Here is a 21,516-nt window from a genome sequence, read left to right as displayed (position 1 = left end):
AGATTCTCCCCTAGTGCCTCCAGAAGGAATATAGCTCTATCAACACTTCGATTTAGCCCACTGAAACAGATTTCAGACTGCTGACCTCCAGAATTGTAAGATAATAAATTCACATTGTTTTAAGCAACTAAATTTGTGGTAATTTATTACAACAGCAATAGGAAACTAATACACTAACTTTGTGAATTAACCATTCTGGGTCTCAGTTTCCTCACCTGTAAAATAGGCATGACATCTACTCAAAGGGTTGCTGTGAAGAATATATAAGATAGTATGTGAATATACCTAAGCAAGGTCTTGGCTATAATGGGTGATCAATATAGGGTAAGGTTTTTCAATTATACATGAATAAGCAGAGTGTGGGGAGGGCATTCTGGCCAGAGAGAAGAGCATGTGGACAAAAGCCAGAGAAAGCATGGTTCCTTGAGGGAGGAGCTAAGTCTGGATGGAACAAATGAAGGACGTGTAATAAGGGGGTGGCTGGACAGAGGCTGCAAGGGGAGGGGCACCTCACACCCTGCTAAGGAACTGGGCTTGATCCTGTAGGCAAGAGGCCAGTGAGTGAAATCTCTCACCCTATCCTTTCTGCCACAGTCACCACCAGCTATTCTTGAACCTTTCACCACCTGGTGTCATTGTCTGCACTCACAGGGCAATCTATCCCATTGGTGGCTAGCTTTCAGGATGTTTTTATACCAAACCAAACTTTGTCTCCAAAGCATTCTCGTATAGGTCAGACTCTGTCTTCACAAACTACACAGGATATGGAAGTATTTCAAGAATCCAAAGCCAGTCATCCCTCTAGCCCAAATCTTGCCTCCCTTAAACCTTTGCTCCTCAGCTCATTCCTCATGAGAACATGGTTCTCAGCTTCCCTCTACTATCCACGTTCCACTCCATCAGAGAGTAGAAGTCAGAGCTGGAAGGGCTCTTACAGAAGGCCCAAGTCCAAAGTTTCATTTTCTAATTTCTAGGGCACAGGAAGGGGGACAATTCACCAAAGCCACTTGGCTTGTGAAGAGCAGGGCTGGATGGGACTCCAGGGGTCTTTCCTTATGCTATTCTCTTAACCCATCTTGCCCAGAGCTATGCCTTCCAAATGCTGTGCACACAGCAGGATAACCTCCTCGGACCTGGACAGTTGTGGTCTATCATTGGAGCCTTATAGCAGCTTAGTGGGGCAATGCCATCCTATAAGCTCACACCAAACTTGTGTGTCATTCTTAGGAAGACTGTTAAGATAGGCCTACCTCATCAAGTAACAGCCCAACTGAATTTTCTTTTTTAACGAAAGGGAAGGATTTAAAATTCTATTTTAATTGATGTTCATCTTCTTGGCATTGGGCCCCCAGAGGTCTTTTGCAATTGTCAATTTTGTTATCTGATTATGTAACATTTTAGCCAGCCCTTCCAGCTTAGAGTTAGAGTCAAACTAGCAAAATAGGATGCCTCAGAGCTCATTCAAGTTGTTGACAACTGGTTTGTGCAGGGAAGGGCAAAGCAGGGCCCCGGTGGCACCAAGCTTCTTCCAGCAACTTCTTCCCAGGCAGAGAGTGAGTAACTAATCAACAGCTATGAAGCCTTTCCACCTTCTATTTGATCTGCTTTTCTCCATCTCATCCACACTAGTATCACCATACTATCAAAAACCAGGTGGAAGTGAAAACACCCTTCCTATGACTTTTCTGCTAACCTCCCTGACTAGAAATATGATCCAGAAATGAAACGAAGTGAGTTTGGCATAATTTGGTCTTAGCATATCCGTCTGGGCTACTTGTATTACTGCTTCCATTGTGGTTTATTTTAAAAAATTTCCAAGGGATTGCCAGCAAATTCCTCCAGCTATACTTTCCAGAACTTACTGCTTTCCCATCTTTGAAAATCAGGACAGTTGCTCATTTCTAGTGTTCCGGAACACTGCCGTTATCCCAGTTGCTCACAAATAACCCTTTCATGTTCGCATCTGAAAATTTTGTACCCCGGGATATAATGCATCTGGGCCTGCGGTCTTGGATTCATTTTTAGTGGCTATGACTACTTCTTTCCAGAGAGTGGTCATCACCAAATCAACAATGTTTAGTGCCTACCACACCCAGGCACTGTTCTAGGGGGTGTGAATACAACAGTGAACTGATGTAAGCAAATATCTCTGTTCTCATGGAGCTTTCATTCTACTGGGTGGAGGTCAGCTTGGTTCTCTACCAGCTGTGACACCCAATCATGGGATATCAGAGTTGCCTGTGTGGGGTAATTGGCCATGACCCCCCCCCCCAAAAAAATCAACCAACCAATTGCCATTGAGTTGATTCTGACTCGTGGGGGCCCCATGTATGTAGAGTGGGTTTTCAAGGCTGTAACCTTTAGGAAGCAGATCAACAGGCCTTTCTTCTGAGGAGTGGCTCAAACTGTCAACCTTTCTGTTAGTAGCTGAGCACTTAGCTATTTACGCTACCCAGGGATTCTTCGCTACATGGCTTCTATTACCACCTGCTACCTTCTTATCCTCACAGGGATTTTTTTTTTGCCGTGCAGGGGGCCTTCCTTGCTCCTCTCAAAGCTCTGTTTACACTGGTCCTCTGGTTTCTCCCCCTAACACTGCCTTTCAGGGTACCATACCCTCTGATGCATGTGCTGCAGCCCAAGGGACTGTGCCTGCCCCTGGGCTGGACCCAGTTCCCAGGATGGCCCACAGGCCAGTCCTCAGGGCTCCCTAGTCTGGGACGAGACACTGGACACCAGATCCTTATAAAACTTGTAAATGTCACCCCTTACTCTTGAACAATGGCCTTCTTTGATGGAGGCAAGTCATCTCACTTAATAGGGAAAGGAATTACAAAGAAATGTAAACTGGTTGATGAACATATGAATTTCTCAATAAATATTTGGGGAGTAAACATTTGTTCTAGACTCCAAGGGATGAATACAAATTTTTAATCTTAGCTGGCAAGATGAGATACCCATAAGTGACTGTGGGGCCGTGAATTACTTAATATGGCCCTTCTAGCCATAGCCTTTGTAACTCTCACCAAATACCTGGGTGAGGTGCTTGTGGCCCACCAAGGGGTTTGGATAGCTTGCTAATAATGTAAATAAGGTGCATGGCACCCTTGTGGGGGTAAAAAAAAAAACCAAAAGGACCATGCACATAGGGTGTATGGAACCCTAACAAGGAGACTGGTCAGTTTTGCCATCTTGCTAGGCTTAAAAGAACAGTCAATTCCAGCACAGAGGGGGAGGCGCTACCACCAAGAAAGAAGAGCTAGGAGTGGAGCACGTCCACTGCATCTGGAATTCCTGTGCTGAGACCTCCTAGACCCAGGAGACAGAGAGAGAAAAGCTGTAGCACCAGAGACAGCAAGAGACAGTGAGAACCAGTGGCAGAGAAACAGCCGCAGCAAAGGCAGCTGAACCAGGAGACAGGCAGCAGGCGGCAGAGTGGGCTTTCTGGTCCACGGAGCAAGGCAGTTACAGTGGGTGTGCTGACCCAGGAGCAAGAGAGCTGAAGGCCTTTGGGCCTAGGCTTACTGGCAGAGTGGGGTGCCTCCAGGCACTTATCAGCAGAGTTAAAAGAGCTTTGTAACACTTGCCAGAGCAGGGCAGAGGCCCATCGGGGGCTGAGAGCCAGAGAGAGTCCTGCCTGTGGTATGGCTGAGAAGAGGCTGTCCTGATCCAAGAACTACATCCTGAGCCTTCCTGATCCTGAATTGTAACTGTTACTTCCCTAATAAACTCCATAATCATGAATATGATCTGTAAGTTCTGTGTGGCCATTGCAACAAATCATGGAAGCAGAGAAGTAGAGAGCGCTGTGGGAGGGACCATTCACATCAGAATTTATAAAAAGGGCTGGTGAGAGGAGGTATTTCTGACTTCCAGTTCATAGGAGTCAGCTTTGGGCTATTGATCTTGATTCTTACTCCCCCCTTGTGAAGCAAGAGGAGGTCAGACGCTGCCGTCCCGCCATTTTTACAGTGATAATGGAGGAATGGCCAGAATGAGTGGGGACAAAAGGTCTGAGAGTGCTGTGGGAAGGGTCAAGTGGGTTGGTAGGGCCAGCCCTGGAGGGCTGTGGTCTGCGTTTCTCAGCCCAGGTTGCCATAGCTGGCTGGTGATCCTGGATAAGAATCAGTGTCATTCTCTCTTTCTGAGCAAAGGCATATCAAATTGAGGGGGGTGGTTGTTGGGTGGTAGGAATGGTCCCTTGGAGGAGAATTTTTATCATATACTTTGTTTAGAATTGCTGGTGCAGTTGATTTTATTAGAGATTTAAAACTCTTTAAAGACAATGCGACACTTATTGCCTCAAGGTGAGGGGTGGAGAGTACATAGTTCCCTCCCCCAATTTGGTGTGACACTGTCTTGAGTTTTAGTTTTAGAATTGAAAAAAGGGGATAAACATCCACCTTAGCAAGGTTTTTTGAGAGGGCAAAATGAGGTCATCGAAGTGAAGATGGCCCAGCACCTGATATGGAACATGGTGCTTATGGCACACTTCTTTTCTCATCCTCCTCTCTTCTTTCTCACCCAAAGCGGGTCCAGAAATCAGTGTAGAGAAATTAGCCAATGTTTGCTCCATTGTCTGTTCTTCCTGGGTCTGTCCACACCAGTGTTGTCCATCTTAGCATGCACCACTCCTTACATAAAGACGTAAGATTCGTGGCAGGAACCTGTGTAGCTCCCTCCCTAACCAAGGCCAGAAACCTTTCTGGTGTGCAGCTGTAAGAAAAGGCAGCTATACTGGATGCAGCTTTTGCATAAACCTGTTCTCCATCCCACAATGCAAAGTGCAAGCAAAAATTTGTATTCTCAGGAGCTTGTCCCCAAATAAAATTGAGCAAGCTACAAAGTGATATGTGAAACCAGGTACCACCACACCCAAGTTTTCAGGAGTTCTCCACATTACCCCAGCACACTCAGAGATAATGCTCTTGTTATCCACAGACAAGTTGCTGCTAAACTTTGGGCCCCTGTCTGGGGCTCTTTGTATTCCTAAAAGCACTTCCTCCAAACTCACCCTGAGCAAAGACACAGATCAGAGAAAATGCTATGTCCTTATCACCTCTTAATCCTGATGTATCTACACTGTATGTGTGTGTGAAGGTCGATACTGAGCACACATCTTTTCATGGGTAACAAGAAAACTAGCTAAAATTTATTTCTGCATTAAAAGAAAAATTGTTAAAAGCTTACAGAGTACTGTGACTCTCAAGAATTTTTTTTTTTTCTTAATAGTTTTTTTCCCTCACTTTCTAAGGTGGCCTTGCAGCTTGAAAAACATCCCCTCTACCCTGCTGGGGATGGTGGTGGAGGAAAATGCATTTACTTATTTGACCAAGTAGCCAGATACTTAAAAATACACTGTTAGTAGGAAATTATTCTATGAGATAAACAAATGAAGCAACTTGAAGCAGATCAGAGACTGTATTAAGAAAGAGCAGGATATGATGGTGTCTGAAAGAGCCTGGCTCTAGGGAGAAGAGACCTTTCCTCAACTCACTTGGAAGGAATGGGTTGTTTGGGTAATAAACACACAAAATCTCCCAACAACCACTGCCGCCTGCTATATACTATTATGGCCCTATCACTCGCACTTTGAACACTTCCTGTGTACAAGGCTCCTGCCAGGGACTGTTAGGGTCCTGTCACTCGCACTTTGAACACTTCCTGTGCACAAGGCCCATGCCAGGGACTACCTGTTGCCGTTGAGTCGATTCCGACTCACAGCGACCCTATAGGACAGAGTACAACTGCCCCATTGAGTTTCCAAGGAGCTCCTGGTGGATTCGAACTGCTGACCTTTTGGTTAGCATCCCTAGCACTTAACCACTACACCACCAGGTTTTCCGTGTCAGGGACTGTTGGTACTAAATTCTCTACTAATGTTTCAAGAGACTGGGCTTTCCTCTACACCACTTTCACTCGCCTGTAAATTGTACCAAAAAAAACACAAAAAATCCAACCAAACATAACTTTGAAGAGTGTGTTTCTCCACTTTATATTGGAAAGGACCGAAACGTTTATTCGTGGAGCGATGTGAGACCCTTTCTTTGTGGGGTTGTCCTGGGCTATCGGAAAAATAGGCCTCACAATGAACAACGCAACGGGAGGCCATAAGATCCCACAGGAGAAACCGGACCACCGCCTCATCCACATCCAACACCCGGTCTCAGGCCCGCTGGGTGCTCCAAAACCGAGTCCAAAGGGCAAAGGCTGAGCCCGCGAAGGGGGGTGGGCTCGCCCCGCCTAGATATGATTGGGGGAGACTCTAGATCTCCACCCGAATGTCCGTTTAGTTTCTGGGGGAAACTGAAGCAGGGGGTGCAGTCAGGAGCACCCCGCTCTAGGTGAAGACTCAATCTGTCCCTTTGTATGTCCGATCATAGGCACAGTCAAACCCACGATGTCCTCCTTCAGCCCCCACCTCCTCCCGCCCGACCCATTCCCAAGGAGGCCCCCGGCTGCGGGGCCAGGGGTGGCAGGGAGGGAAAACTCGGGTAGCTCTCACCTGGGAGGCGAGCCCGTGTGCGGACAGACAGCAGGGGCCCGCACAGACTGAGTCCGACCGTGACCAGCAGCAGCTGCCGCGTCCCCATTGTCCGGAGACTTGGCGCGGTCGGAGCGGCCCCGCGCGCGGCTGCTCTTGGACGCTGGGGCGGTCTCCGGGCGGCTCTGCTCGCCCCTCTCCTTCCTTTCTATGCGGCCGACAGCCAGTCTTTGCGGGAGGACAGAGACCGCTCACTGTCTGTAGGCAAGAGGAGGAGGCTCGGCGTCCCTCGGCCGGTCCTTGTGTCCTGGTAGCAGCTCCCCCGGGCTTGGGGGCGGGACCCCGGCGCGCGGGCGGCGAGCTCCGTGAGCGAGGAGGGCGCCCCCAGGCGCGGACTGTGCGCCTAGACAAGGTCGCGGTCCTCCGCCTGCCACCCCCTCCCCCGCGGGTCCCTCCTCCGCTCAGCAGCCCCAGAGGCTCTGCGACCCGAAGCTGCCTTCATTCCGCGTGGTGTGCCGCCCACCCCGCAGCCAGGATTAGAGAATCCAGGGTCCTGGGGAGTCGGTGCCCTACGCGCTGGACCCGCCCCAGAGACCTCGGTAGCCTGTCACTGCCCCGCGAGGAAATCCGAACAAGACAGTTTTTCCTCTGGACGCGTTTGACCAGCGAAGTTCCCATGAATGACTCAGCCTGGCGGGGTCCTTGGAACAGGGCCGCGCGGCCTCGTCGGCTGCTCCCGTGGCTTTTTATGGCCCTTCTGGGAAGCAAAGAAGTTAACGGTGAACATTTGATCAAGGATGTGGCCAAGGGTGCCAGCCCGACATTCCCACCTAGACAACCCTCCCTCCCACCCTGTGCTCAATGCAAAGAGCTGGGTCTCAAAGCTGAGCGAGCGCTGCGGCCCATTCTGAAAGTTTGGTATTTAGTTAAAAGTTAATTTAGTTTTTGTAATTTAGGGATAGTGGATTAAAACTGTAGAGAAAGGTCTGCCCCTATTGAGAAGGGGACATTACGTTGTGGACAGAATAGTGACATTTTCTATTCGTTTCCCTTTATTTCACGAAGTTGGACATTTCATTGTTGGTCACGTCTTATTTTACGGACGTGCTGGCTGCGAGTGAAGGTAACCACCCTTTAGCCAACACTAGCTTCTCCCTCTCCAGCACGACTGTAATCTCCCCCTTCCCCCTACAGTAGCTCTCAGCCCGGTCTGCACTTTACAATCACTTGCAGAGCTTTGAAAAGGAGAATGACTTAGGATGAGGCCTGGGCAAGGGTATTCTCTGTGCAGCAGAAGTAACCAGGCGCCTCCTGCACAAGGGATGCGCAGAGGGCGAAGTGCCCTTGTAACTCTTAAGGGGTCCTTCACGCTTCCTTGAACAATATTACATTAGTGTAATAAAAATAGAGTTTGCCATATTCAAGTCACAGGGCAGGGGACACTCCAGTCGCTCGGTAAAGGGCCCCCTGGGGGAGGCCCCAGCTGAAGCTGAATAAGTTTGCAGCTTAATTCGCTTAGAAAGCGCGTCTGCTGAGCACCTCTTTTAGATCACAACAGGAAATGTTCCTCCACCCGACTGTTTCTCCTCTGGTCACTGACATACCGGGGCGCTTTGTACCCTGTGGCGGATAAAAATGCGGTTGAGAGTCACTGGTGAGGTTTCTAAGTCTTTCTTTTAAGTTCACGTGAAGAGTGTCATTTCTCAACGAAAGCCCTGCGCATTAAGACCAACGAAGATAATTGAAGTGGGACCTATCTCGTGCTTCTCTTTATTCTCCCGTCATCCTTAAAGCACAGCATCTTGCTGTACGCAGAAATTACTCAATAAATTACTGAATTACCCAATTAAATAACGCGATTTAAAATCTTTCCCAATAGTATTTTCCTAGGAAAATATATTCAAAAGTAGAAGTGAACTATTTACATTTATTATGGCGCAGTGGTTAAGAGCTTGGCTGCTAACCAAAAGGTCAGCAGTTCGAACTCACCAGCTGCTCCTTGGAAATCTCATGGGGTACTTCTCTGTTCTATGGGGTCAAAGAAGGCCACAGGTTTTTTTTTTGTTATTGTTGTTTATTAACTTACACTATTTTTCATCAATCCTAACATGCCATTGACTTTAAGATTTATCATTTGAATATATGTACCACAAGTAATGAAAAAAGCTGCCCATTAAACTGCCGCATACCATTGATTATAACAATATCTCAGTTTCAGGATCATAAATATGAAGAAAGGCATCTTAGAAACAATGAGTACAGTCAAAAAATTCTTTCTAACACTTCGAGGATATAAACCAGCATCTGCCTTGCAACAACTGCATTTCCATGATAATACTGTTAAAAGTTTTGTCCATTGTTCAAGAAATTGTAACCACTACAAGTTTATATATGGATCTGTATGTACACACCTGCATATTCTTAAAATAAGAATGGGGTAAAATTATGACTACGCTTTAAAACTTTGTCTATTTCATTGCTAAAAAAATGTTTTTAACCATTTTACAATATAAAGATGCTTTATTTGCTTATTAGAACAGAATGTACCTCTAATGATAAAAAGAAGGCTGCTGAAACAATCAAATGCTTAAATTCTTTGTGTATATTAACTAGATTAAAGTACCCTTCACAGCGGGGCTGAAATACAATGAACGAAGGAGAAAGTGGAACTTTAGTATTTTCTAGATTGTGGTTTCTAATAGAGAAGCCATCAAAAGCTGTACCTACTAGCATAGTTCAACCATGTATATGAGACTAAGCGTGCACACCAGCCCAAAAGCAAAGACAGAAGGCAGGAAGAGACAGGAAAACTGGACAAATGGGAACAGGGAACCTGCGGTGGAGATGGGGAGAGTGTTGGTATATCACCAGGTTGGCAAACAATGTTACAAAACAACTTGTGTATTAACTGTTTAATGAGAAACTAATTTGCTCTCTAAACTTTCACCTAAATCACACACACACAAAAAAAAGGTATGGAAAAAGAAATAAGAATGGCTAATAAAATTCTAAGAAGAAAATATATCAGGGAAGACTAACTCTGAAACAAAAGCAAACAAAAAAATGGTGCTTTTAACTTTTAGCACGCTCAAATGTGCTCAAATGCAGATTGCTGGACCCTATACCAGACCTATGGAACCAGTTTCAGCATTTTCACAAGCACCCCCAGGCAATGGTAATGTTTGAGGGTCCCCAGACCATAGTTTTGAGAAGCATTATTCTAAGACAGTAGCTCTCAAACTTTAGCATGGATAAGAATCGCTTGGAGGATTTGTTAAAACAGAGTGAGTACTGGCCCCACCTCCAATTTCTGATCCTGTAAGTCAAGGGTGTAGCCTGGAAATTTGCATTTCTAACAAGTTTCCAGGTAAGGGTGAGGCTGATGCTGCTGGGGGGTGGGGAGTACAGACAGCATTCGATATAATTTGTGTTGCTTTCTCTAAATTATAAAATATTTCAAGCATATAGAAAAGTAGAGACTAACACCCATGGGCCTATCACCCAGCATTAACACACACCTGATACTGTGTAAGCTTTATTGTACCTTTCTCTGATCCCATTTTCACTCCCGCCCAGAAAAATGACCTTCTCACCCATGTTTTTAGAGTTCTAGTACATTTGTACATTTCCAAAAAGATTTAGTTTTAGTACTGCCTTGTATGTTTTGAATGTTTACACAAAGGATACCGTACTCTATGCAGGGATTCTTCTGCAACTTGGCATTTTTCAAGATGTACTTGTTGATAAATGTATACCTAATTCTTCCTTTTAAACTCTTTATAGTTTTCCTTTGATGTATATACATTTTTTTCTTTTAGAAAGATCTATTTTATCTGTAGTTTTGTCCCTTCGTTTAATCCCCAAAATAATTTATTTTTGTTTTTCCCCCTCCTTGATTAATCTGGACAGAAGTTGGAAATGACTATTTTCCAATACCCATCTTTTTGTTTTGCTGTTTTTATTATTTTCAATGTCACTTTTTGCACAGGCTTTTCATTATTTATTTTCTTCTACTTTCTTGGGGTTTGCTCTTTATTCTCCTAACTTTCCAAACTGAGCACCTCAGCTGCATTTCACAAGTTTGATGGGCACATTGATACAATTTTGGTTCATATATATATATAGTGAATTTCATTATATCTTCTTCAACCTATAAATTGTTGGAAGTTTTGACTGGCTTTTTATGATTGATTTCTAATTTTGTGGTGCAGTCTTTTGGTGAGTTCTGTTTTCTCTGTTTTGTTCTCATATCCTACAAAGATCCCGTAAAGTGTGTGGGCTCTTTGCAGCTTATTGAAAAAACTAACAACAATCTCTCTACTTCATTTGGTCCATGTAGCTCAGGCCAAAACCTTCTGTTGCCAGTTTTAGAGCAAATGTGTGTAGCTTTCCCAGAGTGGATGATCTCCCTCACCAGAGATGCTAAACACATCAACATTCCTCATAAACGGAATCCCAACTTTGCAGTATCATTCCTATTACATCCACTTGATACTGGTTCCCAGTTTTCATTTTCTCTGTTTGAACTTGTTTGGCACTAAATAGTGTGAGTCATTAGCTATCCTCCCACAATGGCTGTGATATTTAATAGTGTGTTAAACAAACGTGACATCAAAATGGTGAGTCTTAATCCTAAAGTAACATGAAACTAGTTTCTTTTAAATCCATTAGATGATCTACCTGCTTCAGGTATTCTGGTTACCACTCCTCTATTCAAAGTCCTCCAAGGACAGTACTATATTCCAAGAACTTGCTTAGTAATTTCCTGCTGGAAGCTAATGGTGGCAATACCAGGGCTCATACGAAATGAAACTAAGTTGTATTCGAAGTAGGTGTGAGATACTACAGATTCTGGGCAGATAAATCCCCATTTGTTTTTCAAGCGAACATAGGTTTGTAATCAAGTTCCTGACTAACAAATGGGAGACCTAGTCTGCCTTTTGTTGTTACAAACCTGTGCTGGAATTTTGGACTTAGAAATTGTCTTAGTTACCTAGTGCTGCTATAACAGAAATACCACAAGTGGATGGCTTTAACAAACAAATTTATTCTTTCATAGTTTAGGAGACTAGAAGTCCGAATTCAGGATGTCAGCTCCAGGGGAGGACATTCTCTCTCTATTGGCTCTGGGGGAAGATCCTTGTTATCAATCTTCCCTTGGTCTAGGAGCTTCTCAGTGCTGGGACCCCAGGCCCAAAGTATGAACTCCCCTCCTGGTTCTTCATTCTTGGTGGCATGAGGTCCCCCTGTCCCTCTGCTTGTTTCTCTTTTATATCTCAAAAGAGATTGACTCAAGATACAACCTAATCTTGTAGATTGAGTCCCACCTCATTAACGTAGCTGCCTTTAATCCTGCTTCATTCATAACATCGTAGAGGTAGAATTTACAACACATATGAAAATCATATCAGATGACAAAATAGTAAACCACCACACAATTCGGGGCATCATAGCCTAGCCAAGTTGACACATTTTTGGGGGATGCAATTCAATCCATAGCAGAAGTAAAGCTTTCATAATGGATCAAAAACTGTATCTCCACTCACCATATCATGGATAGAATGGCAGACTATCCCTATTGTTTGGGGGTACCAAGCAAAAGTCAAATTTGGCATCTGTTAAAAGAATAAATTTCTGTCAAACGTGAATTCAGTATTTTCAGTTCTATTTCTTGATTTTCCATCCAATGTGTTTTAAGTAAGAGATTCTATACTCTAAGAAAAACATCATTGAGGCAATATAGTATATCTGTCTGAGCTCTTTTATTTGGAGATTGAGTTGAGAGGATATTTATTTTTAGATTGAGATACCCAGTAAATGCCTCCGTTCATACAAGTGCTAACGTAAAGCAATACTGGACTCCTGTGGGGTGGTAGGGTGGTGGAATCTGTCTCCATTCCACCTGTTTCCAGAGCCCATCTTTCGGCCTCTACCTCTATGCCGCGTCTGCATCTGCTATTTGCAAGGCAGTGCCGGGTTCTGGATTTACAGCACTGATGGAAACACAGCCCTGTCTTCTGGAGCTTACACTCTATCTTAACCTGTTACTAAGTCTGGGTTACTGTACCAGAGGCAACAGTTTTTCAAAAAGCTAGCCAGCAGTAAGATAATCCAATGCTTACCAAATAAAAATACAGACAATTTTCATCAAAGGTCTGTGGTTTGCCTCTTGGAATGTTTGAGGAGTACCACAGATCTCAACTAAACCACAGTCAAAATTATACATATTTCAGCAGGAATAAAAAAAACCCCAAAACCAAACCCATTGCCATCAAGTCGATTCCGACTCATAGCAGCCATATAGGACAGGGGAGAACTGCCCCATAGGGTTACCAAGGAGCTCGAGGTGGATTCAAACTGCTGACCTTTTGGTTAGCAGCCAAAGCTCTTAACCACTATACCACCAGGGTCTCTTGTCAGCAGGAATAGCACCTCTAATTAACGTCCAACCACACATATGCATTGTAGCTCTGGTCTTTCAGTGAAACACAGTGTGCCATATCCGACAATGATCACACTGAGTTGGTCTTCTTATATCGTAAACTCCCAGGAAATTAAAATATGCACAGGTTTTCACTCTTGCAAATCACTAGAGCACATCCTTTGAGAGTACCGATAGTGCTATTCAGGAGGCCTGGTGGCACAGTGGCTAAGCACTTGGCTAACCATAAGGTCAGTGGTTCGAACTGACAAGCTGCTCTCTGGGAGAAAGACATGGCAGTTTGCTTCTGTAAAGATTACAGCCTTGAAAAGCCTAGGGAGCAGTTTTATCCTGTCCTTTTTTTTTTTTTTTATAGGGTGGCTATGAGTCAGAATTGACTTGACGGCAAGGGGTTTGTTGGTTGGTTGGACAGTGCTATTCCTTTTTTTTTTTTGTCTTTTTACGTTCCAGGTACCAGAGTAGAGTTCAGGGGATCAGGGCCCCTCTTAACCTCTCAGACCAAAGATTACTTTTATAACCACGGGAACATGATCAAGCTTAAAACACAGGAGTCAGCTACGCGAAACTCACAGTTCCAATTGCTGTTTTAAAAGCAAAAAAAAAAAAAAAAAATTTTTTTTTTTTTCCACTGAAAGAAAAGCTATGAGCCTTGGGGAGGAAGCTGGACAGAAGTCCCCAGAGTCTCGGGGTTATCCTTTTAACAACTGTGTCCTGGCTTGAGGGATGATTCAGTCCTCCTGGGAGTCGCAGAACCCTTGCCCCAACCATCTCTAGAGTCTGTTATGTCCTTGCCATCATCAGCTTCTTGTTCCTTTTGTCACGTGCTCCCTTCTCTGGGTCACTTACTCATCCATGTCCCTCAGATATCTCAAACAAGAATTATCGACATCTTCAACAATAACCTTATCTTGTGGGTCAACAGAGAGAAAACATTTGCAGCTTTCCTTAAGTATATTGTCATGAGACAAAAATTTTAAGGCTTCCTGAAAATCTCTTTATTCATGTAAATAACATTAAAGCATATTTTTAGTGTTGGAATGAGTTAAGACAAGCTCCTTTCAGAGGTGCTGTGAAAGGCTGGCTTTCTTCCAAACATTGCTCCCTAATTTGGGCTCCAAGCCTTCCTTGGAGCATGAAGAAGGAAGCGCAAACCACCTCTTATTGCCTCTGGTTACTCTTCTCCACAGTACTATCTATAGGGAAGAAGGAGATTTATCCTCAAGGTGAAACTTACCTGTATGTTTGAGTCCTTTTACAGAAATCTGTATTAAGGCTGGAAACCCTGGTGGCATAGTAGTTAAGTGCTATGGCTGCTAACCAAGAGGTCGGCAGTTCGAATCCACCAGGCTCTCCTTGGAAACTCTATGGGGCAGTTCTACTCTGTCCTATAGCGTCACTATGAGTCAGAATCGACTCGACGGCAGTGGGTTTTTGGGTATTAAGGTTAATGCGTTCAACACACACACACACACACACACAGAGTTGAAACAGTGAGCAATATTACGAAGTACTATTTACTTCTTTGTCAAAAATATGTATTGTCGTTGTTCGCTAGGTGCCGTTGAGTTGGTTCCAACTCATAGCAACCCTGTGTACAACAGAATGAAACACTGCCTAGTCCTGTGCCATCCTCACAATTGTTGCTATGTTTGAACCCATTGTTGCAGCCACTGTGTCAATCCATCTCATTGAGGGTCTTCCTCTTTTTCACTAACCCTCTACTTTAGCAAGCATGATGTCCTCCTCCAGAGACTAGTACTTCCTGATTACATATCTCAAGTATGTGCTTCATCCTTGCTTTTAAGGACCATTCTGGCTGTACTTTTTCCAAGACAGATTTGTTCATTCTTCTGGCAGTCCATTCAATAAAGTATAAAGTATATTCAATATTCTTTGCCAACACCATAATTCAAATGCATCAATTCTTTTTCGGTCGGTCTCCCTTATTGTCTACCTTTCGCATGCATATGAGGCAGCTGAAAATACCATGGGTTGTGTATGTATAGCCTGAAATAATCACAAAGGAACAGATTCTACATTTTAAAATATGAATTTTCCAAAATATGTTGGCCCTATACTTAAAGTTCATTTGTGCCAAATGCACATATGCTAACTCAGTTTCTTAATAATTATAATCACTGAGGAAAATAAAACTTGTTGAATGAATGAAGAGAACACATAGTGCCAGAGCAATTCCACCTCGAGGATCTGGATTTCTACTGGGGTGGAGACAGCTGAACTGTCATTCTTCCTTCAAGGAATAGAACCATTACCTCCTCCATTTCGTGTTTTAATTAGGAACCCAGCTGCCTAGTTAGGAACTACATTTCCCAGTATCACTTGCAACTTGCTGTGGCCATGTGACTAGATTTTGGCCAATAGGATGTAAGCAAAGTGTCATATGTAACTTAAAACTGCTTGACAAGAGCCAACTGACCAGCCTGGATCCCTGGATGACTTCATGGACCTGCTCCCTTACCTCCTGAACTGATGAAGTTGAGAAAAACTTCTATCTTGTTTTAGCCACAAGGATTTTGGCTCTCTTTGTTACAGCATTTTACACTGTAACCTAAGTAGTACAACTATAGTTGCACTATGTTATTTTTTCCTGATAAGCCCAAGAACTTTTTTATTATCCACTTTTTTTTATAAGAGACAACATAAAAGCCAACTTAATGTAATTAAGTAACATTTATTTTACATAAAACAATTTCCAAAGAATACATTTAAAAACCATCTAGATACTGATTTTATTGCATTACAAAAAAAATTGAGAGGCACAATCCAAGTATTCAAATAACTTGTGAGGGCTGAAGGTGGGGGCCTTTGACTGCTGTCCATGTTGTTCTTCATTATGTGAAGGCTCTGGGTACAAGAGTCCTTACTATGAGGCAGTAGTGCACTTTCATTTAGTAGGAATAAATCACATAAAATATATACTTTAATACAGAAAGTGTTACTGTGTTGTCACTTTCGATTACTTATAAAAACTCCACTTTGAATTGCACAAAAGTTCTCTTAAAATTGACAACTCTCAGGAGACAGAGCTTTGAAGTATCTGTCTAAATAATTCATTAGAAATAATTAGGTTTCCATTTCTCCACAGATTAAAAAAAAAATCTATGAAGAATTATATTATTTAAGTGGGACATTTAAAACTCTTTCATAGGAAAATAGGTTTACACATTTGTCCCTAGTCAGCTAAATTTATTTTCTTCCTACTTTAGAAGCAAAACAGAATCACAGGATGTCCAAGGTTTTAAATCAGAGTACCTATCCCACAGCACAGTGTGGAAGTGTTTACATTAATTCATTCTGTGTATCATTCTACTGTAGTATCAAATTACCAAAAAGGCACATGGGTACATTCTTTAGAACAGTTTTGGTCTTTAAAAAATCACACATTTATAAGCAGTGATTTCAATCATGTTTAAAAACAAAAATATTAAACAAATGCATTTCCCAATGCAAGTTAATACAGAATCCATGAAATTTCTGCAGGCACTTCACTTTCCATAGAATTTCTTGTTCAGCAGGTAAATAAGAAGGTTTACGTTCACTTTAACCTTATCAAACATTTTCATTACAGCTACTCCTTCATACTGCAGCTGAAGTAAATCCTGCAATTTTAAAGAACATCATTAAATCTCAACTTTGAGATTTCACACCCATTAAAATCACACCAGAATTTATCTGTTGGTAAAATTCAGATTCAATTGCCCTCATGACCTGGATCAGGGAGTTCTTAATCTTTAGTGTGCATCAGAATCAACTGGTCAAAAATACCAAAAACCCAAACCAAACCCGTTGCCACTGAGTTGATTCCAACTCATGGCGACCAGCTAAAACTCAGATTGCTGGGCTCCAACCATCAGGAATTTCTGATTTTGTAGCTTTGGGATGAGGCCCAAATAAATGCATTTTTAACAAATTCCCAGGAGGTGATACTGTTGGTCTGAGTGTTGCCCTGAGAATCAATTACCTAGATGAAAGAAAATAGATTTTAGAACTGATACTGTATGAAAGAAAGCCATTATCATTGAGCTAGTATTAAACATGGGGTTGCCATGAGTCGGGATCACTCGACGGCAACTGGTTAATATCAAACAAAATTATAATTTCAATTTTCAACTGATAAATTGAAAACACAAATATTCTGACTATATAGGCTATATCCTTCGGAAGAATATTTTTTTCTAAAGTAGGGCAAGCAAGACAATTCGTAGGGAGCAAGAAGAGTATTAGAACTCTTAGTTATCTTAACTTTTTTCTCATTCTTTAAATGTTTTAACTTTGTATGTATTTTATAAGCTGAACCAAACCCACTGCTGTTGAATTGATTCTGACTCATAGTGACTCTATAGGACATAGAACTGCCCCACAGGGTTTCCAAGACTGTAAATCTTTATGGAAACAGATTGCCACATCTTTCTCCTGAGGCGCAGATGTTTGGTTCAAACTGCCAACCTTTCGGTTAGCAGCCAAGTGCTTAACAAGACCAAGGGGATGAATTGATAACAGTGGCTGCCAAGAATGGGCTCAAACACAGCAACAATAGTGAGGATGGCGCCTACCTAAGCAGTGTTTCATTCTGCTATACGTAGGGTCACTATGAGTCGGAACAGACTAGATGACACCTGACAACAATAACATATTTTATAAAGTACATATTAGAGTACCAGGGTAGAAGCATATGTTGTTGTTGACTCCATACTGAAGGCTGCAGTCTTTAATCTCCATCAATAAGTGCTTCAAGTCCTCTTCACTTTGAGCAAGCAAGACTGTGTCATCTGCATATCAGATTGTTAATGAGTCTTCCTCCAATACTGATGCCTCATTCTTCTTCACATAGTCCAGCTTCCTGGATTATTTGCTTAGCATAGAGACTGAATAAGTATGGTGAAAATATATAATCCTGATGCACACCTTTCCTGATTTTAAACCATGCAATATCCCCTTGTTCTGTTCAAATGACTACCTCTTGGTCTGTGTACAGATTCTGCAGAAGCACAATTAAGTGTTCTGAAATTCCCATTCCTTGCAATGTTATCCATAATTTGTTATGATCTACACAGTTGAATGCCTTTGGATAGTCAATAAAATACTTAAATTATCTTTCTGGTATTCTCTGCTTTCAGCCAAGAACCATTTGACATCAGCCATCATATCCCTTGCTCCATGTCTTCTTCTGAGTCCAGCTTGAATTTCTGGCAGTTCCCTGTAGATGTACTCCTGCAACCATTTTTGAATTATCTTCAGCAAGATTTTACTTGCCTATTTTTACAGTATTAATGATATAATTTTTATAGTATTAATGATATTGTTTGATAATTTCTGCATTCTGTTTGAACACCTTTCTTTGGAATGGGAACAAATATGGATCTCTTCCAGTTGGCTGGCCAGGTAGCTGTCTTCCAAATTTCTTGGCACAGATGAGTGAATGCTTTCAGCATTGCATCCATTTGTTGAAACATTTCAATTGGTATTCCATCAATTCCTGCAGCCTTGTTTTTTGACAATGGCTTCTTTTTTTTCAGTGTAGTTTGAACAACTTCTTTCAATACATCAGTTCTTGATCATGTGTTACCTCTTGAAATAGCCGAATGTCAACCAATTCCTTTTGGTACAGGGGCTGTGTATTCTTTCCATCTTTTTTTTGATACTTTCTGTGTCAGTCAATATTTTGCCCATAGAATCCTTCACTATTGCAACTCAAGGCTTAAATTTCTTCTTCAGTTCCTGGAGCTTGAGAAGTGCCAAGCGTGTTCTTTTTTTTTAATAATTTTTATTGAGCTTTAAGTGAACGTTTACAAATCAAGTCAGTCTGTCACATATAAGTTTATATACACCTTACTCCATACTCCCACTTACTCTCCCACTAATGAGTCAGCCCTTCCAGTCTCTCCTTTCGTGACAATTTTGCCAGTTTCTAACCCTCTCTACCCTTCCCATCTCCCCTCCAGACAGGAGATGCCAACACAGTCTCAAGTGTCCACCTGATACAAGTAGCTCACTCTTTATCAGCTTCTCTCTCCTACCCATTGTCCAGTCCCTTCCATGTCTGATGAGTTGTCTTCGGGAATGGTTCCTGTCCTGGGCCAACAGAAGGTTTGGGGACCATGACCACCAGGATTCCTCTAGTCTCAGTCAGACCATTAAGTCTGGTCTTTTTATGAGAATTTAGGGTCTGCATCCCACTGATCTCCTGCTCCCTCAGGGGTTCTCTGTTGTGCTCCCTGTCAGGGTAGTCATCGGTTGTGGCCAGGCACCATCTAGTTCTTCTGGTCTCAGGATGATGTAAGTCTCTGGTTCATGTGGCCCTTTCTGTCTCTTGGGCTCATATTTGTCATGCGACCTTGGTGTTCTTCATTCTCCTTTGATCCAGGTGGGTTGAGACCAATTGATGCATCTTAGATGGCCGGCCAAGTGTGTTCTGCCCTTCTGGTTTTCTAACTCCAGGTCTTTGTACATTTCATTACAATACATGACTTTGTCTTCTCGAGCTGCCCTTTGAAATCTTCTGTTCAGATCTTTTACTTCATCATTTCTTCCATTCGCTTTAGCTACTCTATGTTCAAGAGCAAGTTTCAGAGTCTCTTCTGATTTCCATTATGGTCTTTTCTTTCTTTCCTGTCTTTTTAATGACCTTTTTCTTTCTTCACATATGATGTCTTTGATGTCATCCCACAATTTGTCTAATCTTTGGTCATTAGCAGTCAGTGCTCTATTCTTGAGATGGTATCTAAATTCAGGTGGGATATACTGAAGCTGTCCACCATGGGTGACCCTGCTGGTATTTGAAATATGGGAGACACAGCTTCCAGCAGTACAGCAACACATAAGCCACCACAGTACTACAAACTGATGAGTGGAGAAACACGTACACTTGATAAGTAAGTACATACATATGGGGAGAAGTGCTTATGCTATTTACTGATGTAGTTGTGTGATGAAAGTTGCAGATGACTATACAAAGCAACTCCTTCCTGACCTAGAACACTTCTGTCCCTGTATTGAGATAAGATCCCCATTCTCAAGTCAGTATATCATTCTATTTTTCATTGTCATCACGCAAGCAATGGAAATCAACTCTTTCACTAAAATAAACACCTGGGTCACACCAGCCATATGTGTAAGGTTAAACAACAATATTTCACAGTAACCCAGGATAGGAGGCTTTATCCAAACATAAGACAGCATCCCTGAAGTCCTTCAAACTAATACCCAGGTCTCATTTTCTCTTTTTTCTAGCTCTAGAAACTTCTTGGTTCTTAACCCCTGGTGTCTATATTAAGTGAGATCACCTGCAAAAGTTGGAGTGATCTTTGAGCAAACTTTGGGTCTTGCCATCTTCCTCCTCCACTTCCTCAATTGCCTCCAACTGCAGTGAACTGTTGTTGTGTGCTATTGAGTTGATTCCGACTCACAGAGACCCCATGTGACGGAGCAGAACTGCCCCATAGGGCTTCCAAAGCTGTAATTTTTATGGGAGCCAGGTCTTTTTTTCCCATGGAGCCACTGGGTGGATTTGAACCATTGATCTTCTGGTTAGCAGCTGAGTGCTTAACCATTGCGCCACCAGGGATCCTTCACACTCAACTCAACTCCTACATTATTCAGATGTGCTTCCAGGACTGGAATTCCATAGGGAAGTCCTTTACTCAAGAATGTTTTTATCTATTAAAGTGTAGTGGGGACTCACTTTTCTTCTGGGATATGCAACAATTGTTAATCAAAGTCTCTTGGAAAAAGAGTTAAGTCAACATGGTTAGGTTGAGAAGGAATGGCTTATTTATGCAGGGGAATTAGCACAGTCTCCAACCTGGGGAGCAGAGAAAATATGACTGCCCTTGTGGTTGGAAGACCAGGGTTGAGTCTTTGCTCTACCATTTGCTGTTTTATGATCTTTGAAATCATAAAATCTCTCTGAAGTTCTGCTTTCTTGTGTGTAAATTGGGGTTAACAGTGCCAACGCAACCTCACAGGGCGCTACTGAGCATATGAGATGGTGGTATCTGCAAACCCTTTGGAAGCCACCCTGGCCTCTTCAGGATCAACTGGAATCCCATGAGAAAAGAGTGGAACAGAGTGATGAAGAGAATTCTACCACAGAACCACTACTGCCCTCGGAGGCCCAGATAAATAGGTGGTATTTCCATTTAAAAACTTTTTGCCAAAGAGAAAAACTCAATTACTTCTCTACATTGATCCTAGGCTAAGGATTGAGGAGTTGGGGGTGGATGAACTTAAAACATTTGGTGTGTTCTCTCCCATTTTTTTGCACATAAACTGGCTTTTTCAATTTCTGTTCAGATGAATTTGGCTTAAATCTGGCTCTTTAGAGAAAGCAGAAATAACCATATTGCAAATACCATTTTTCTATTTACAGGTATCTATTTGGAACAATGTCTTTCATTTTTGTGATTTCAAACACTTAACAGATTTAAGAAAATGTCTGAACCATTCTAAGTAGAACAAAGGAAGGGGGAGAAAGGAGAAATAAGACCAGGACAGCTCCAATCCTGGGAAAACTCAAGTCTTATAAAGAAACGCAAGTTCCTAATAAAAGGGGACTTTCTAGCCTTTATTT

The 21,516-nt window shown here is 42.6% G+C and overlaps 2 protein-coding genes across 7 annotated transcripts in view; both read right to left on the bottom strand.

Annotated features, from left to right (window-relative positions):
* The window catches only part of F2R (coagulation factor II thrombin receptor), a 29,124-nt gene extending 22,328 nt beyond the window's left edge, over positions 1 to 6,796 (bottom strand). Inside the window, exon 1 of the mRNA XM_010588225.3 lies at positions 6,506 to 6,796. Within this exon, the coding sequence (XP_010586527.1) occupies positions 6,506 to 6,593 (88 nt within the window). The 5' untranslated portion in view covers positions 6,594 to 6,796. The remainder of the gene's footprint in view (positions 1 to 6,505) is intronic.
* An 8,806-nt stretch (positions 6,797 to 15,602) lies between these two features.
* IQGAP2 (IQ motif containing GTPase activating protein 2) overlaps positions 15,603 to 21,516 on the bottom strand; it is a 328,352-nt gene continuing 322,438 nt past the window's right edge. For all 6 annotated transcript variants that reach the window (XM_064273341.1, XM_023545568.2, XM_023545570.2 and 3 more), the window contains one exon: positions 15,603 to 16,546. In XM_064273341.1, the coding sequence (XP_064129411.1) occupies positions 16,433 to 16,546 (114 nt within the window). In that variant the 3' untranslated portion in view covers positions 15,603 to 16,432. The remainder of the gene's footprint in view (positions 16,547 to 21,516) is intronic.

Source organism: Loxodonta africana, chromosome 2 (genome assembly GCF_030014295.1).
Source record: "Loxodonta africana isolate mLoxAfr1 chromosome 2, mLoxAfr1.hap2, whole genome shotgun sequence".
Lineage (NCBI taxonomy): Eukaryota > Metazoa > Chordata > Mammalia > Proboscidea > Elephantidae > Loxodonta > Loxodonta africana.
Note: the sequence above shows the minus strand (reverse complement) of the source record. Positions and strands in the feature narration are given on the sequence as shown.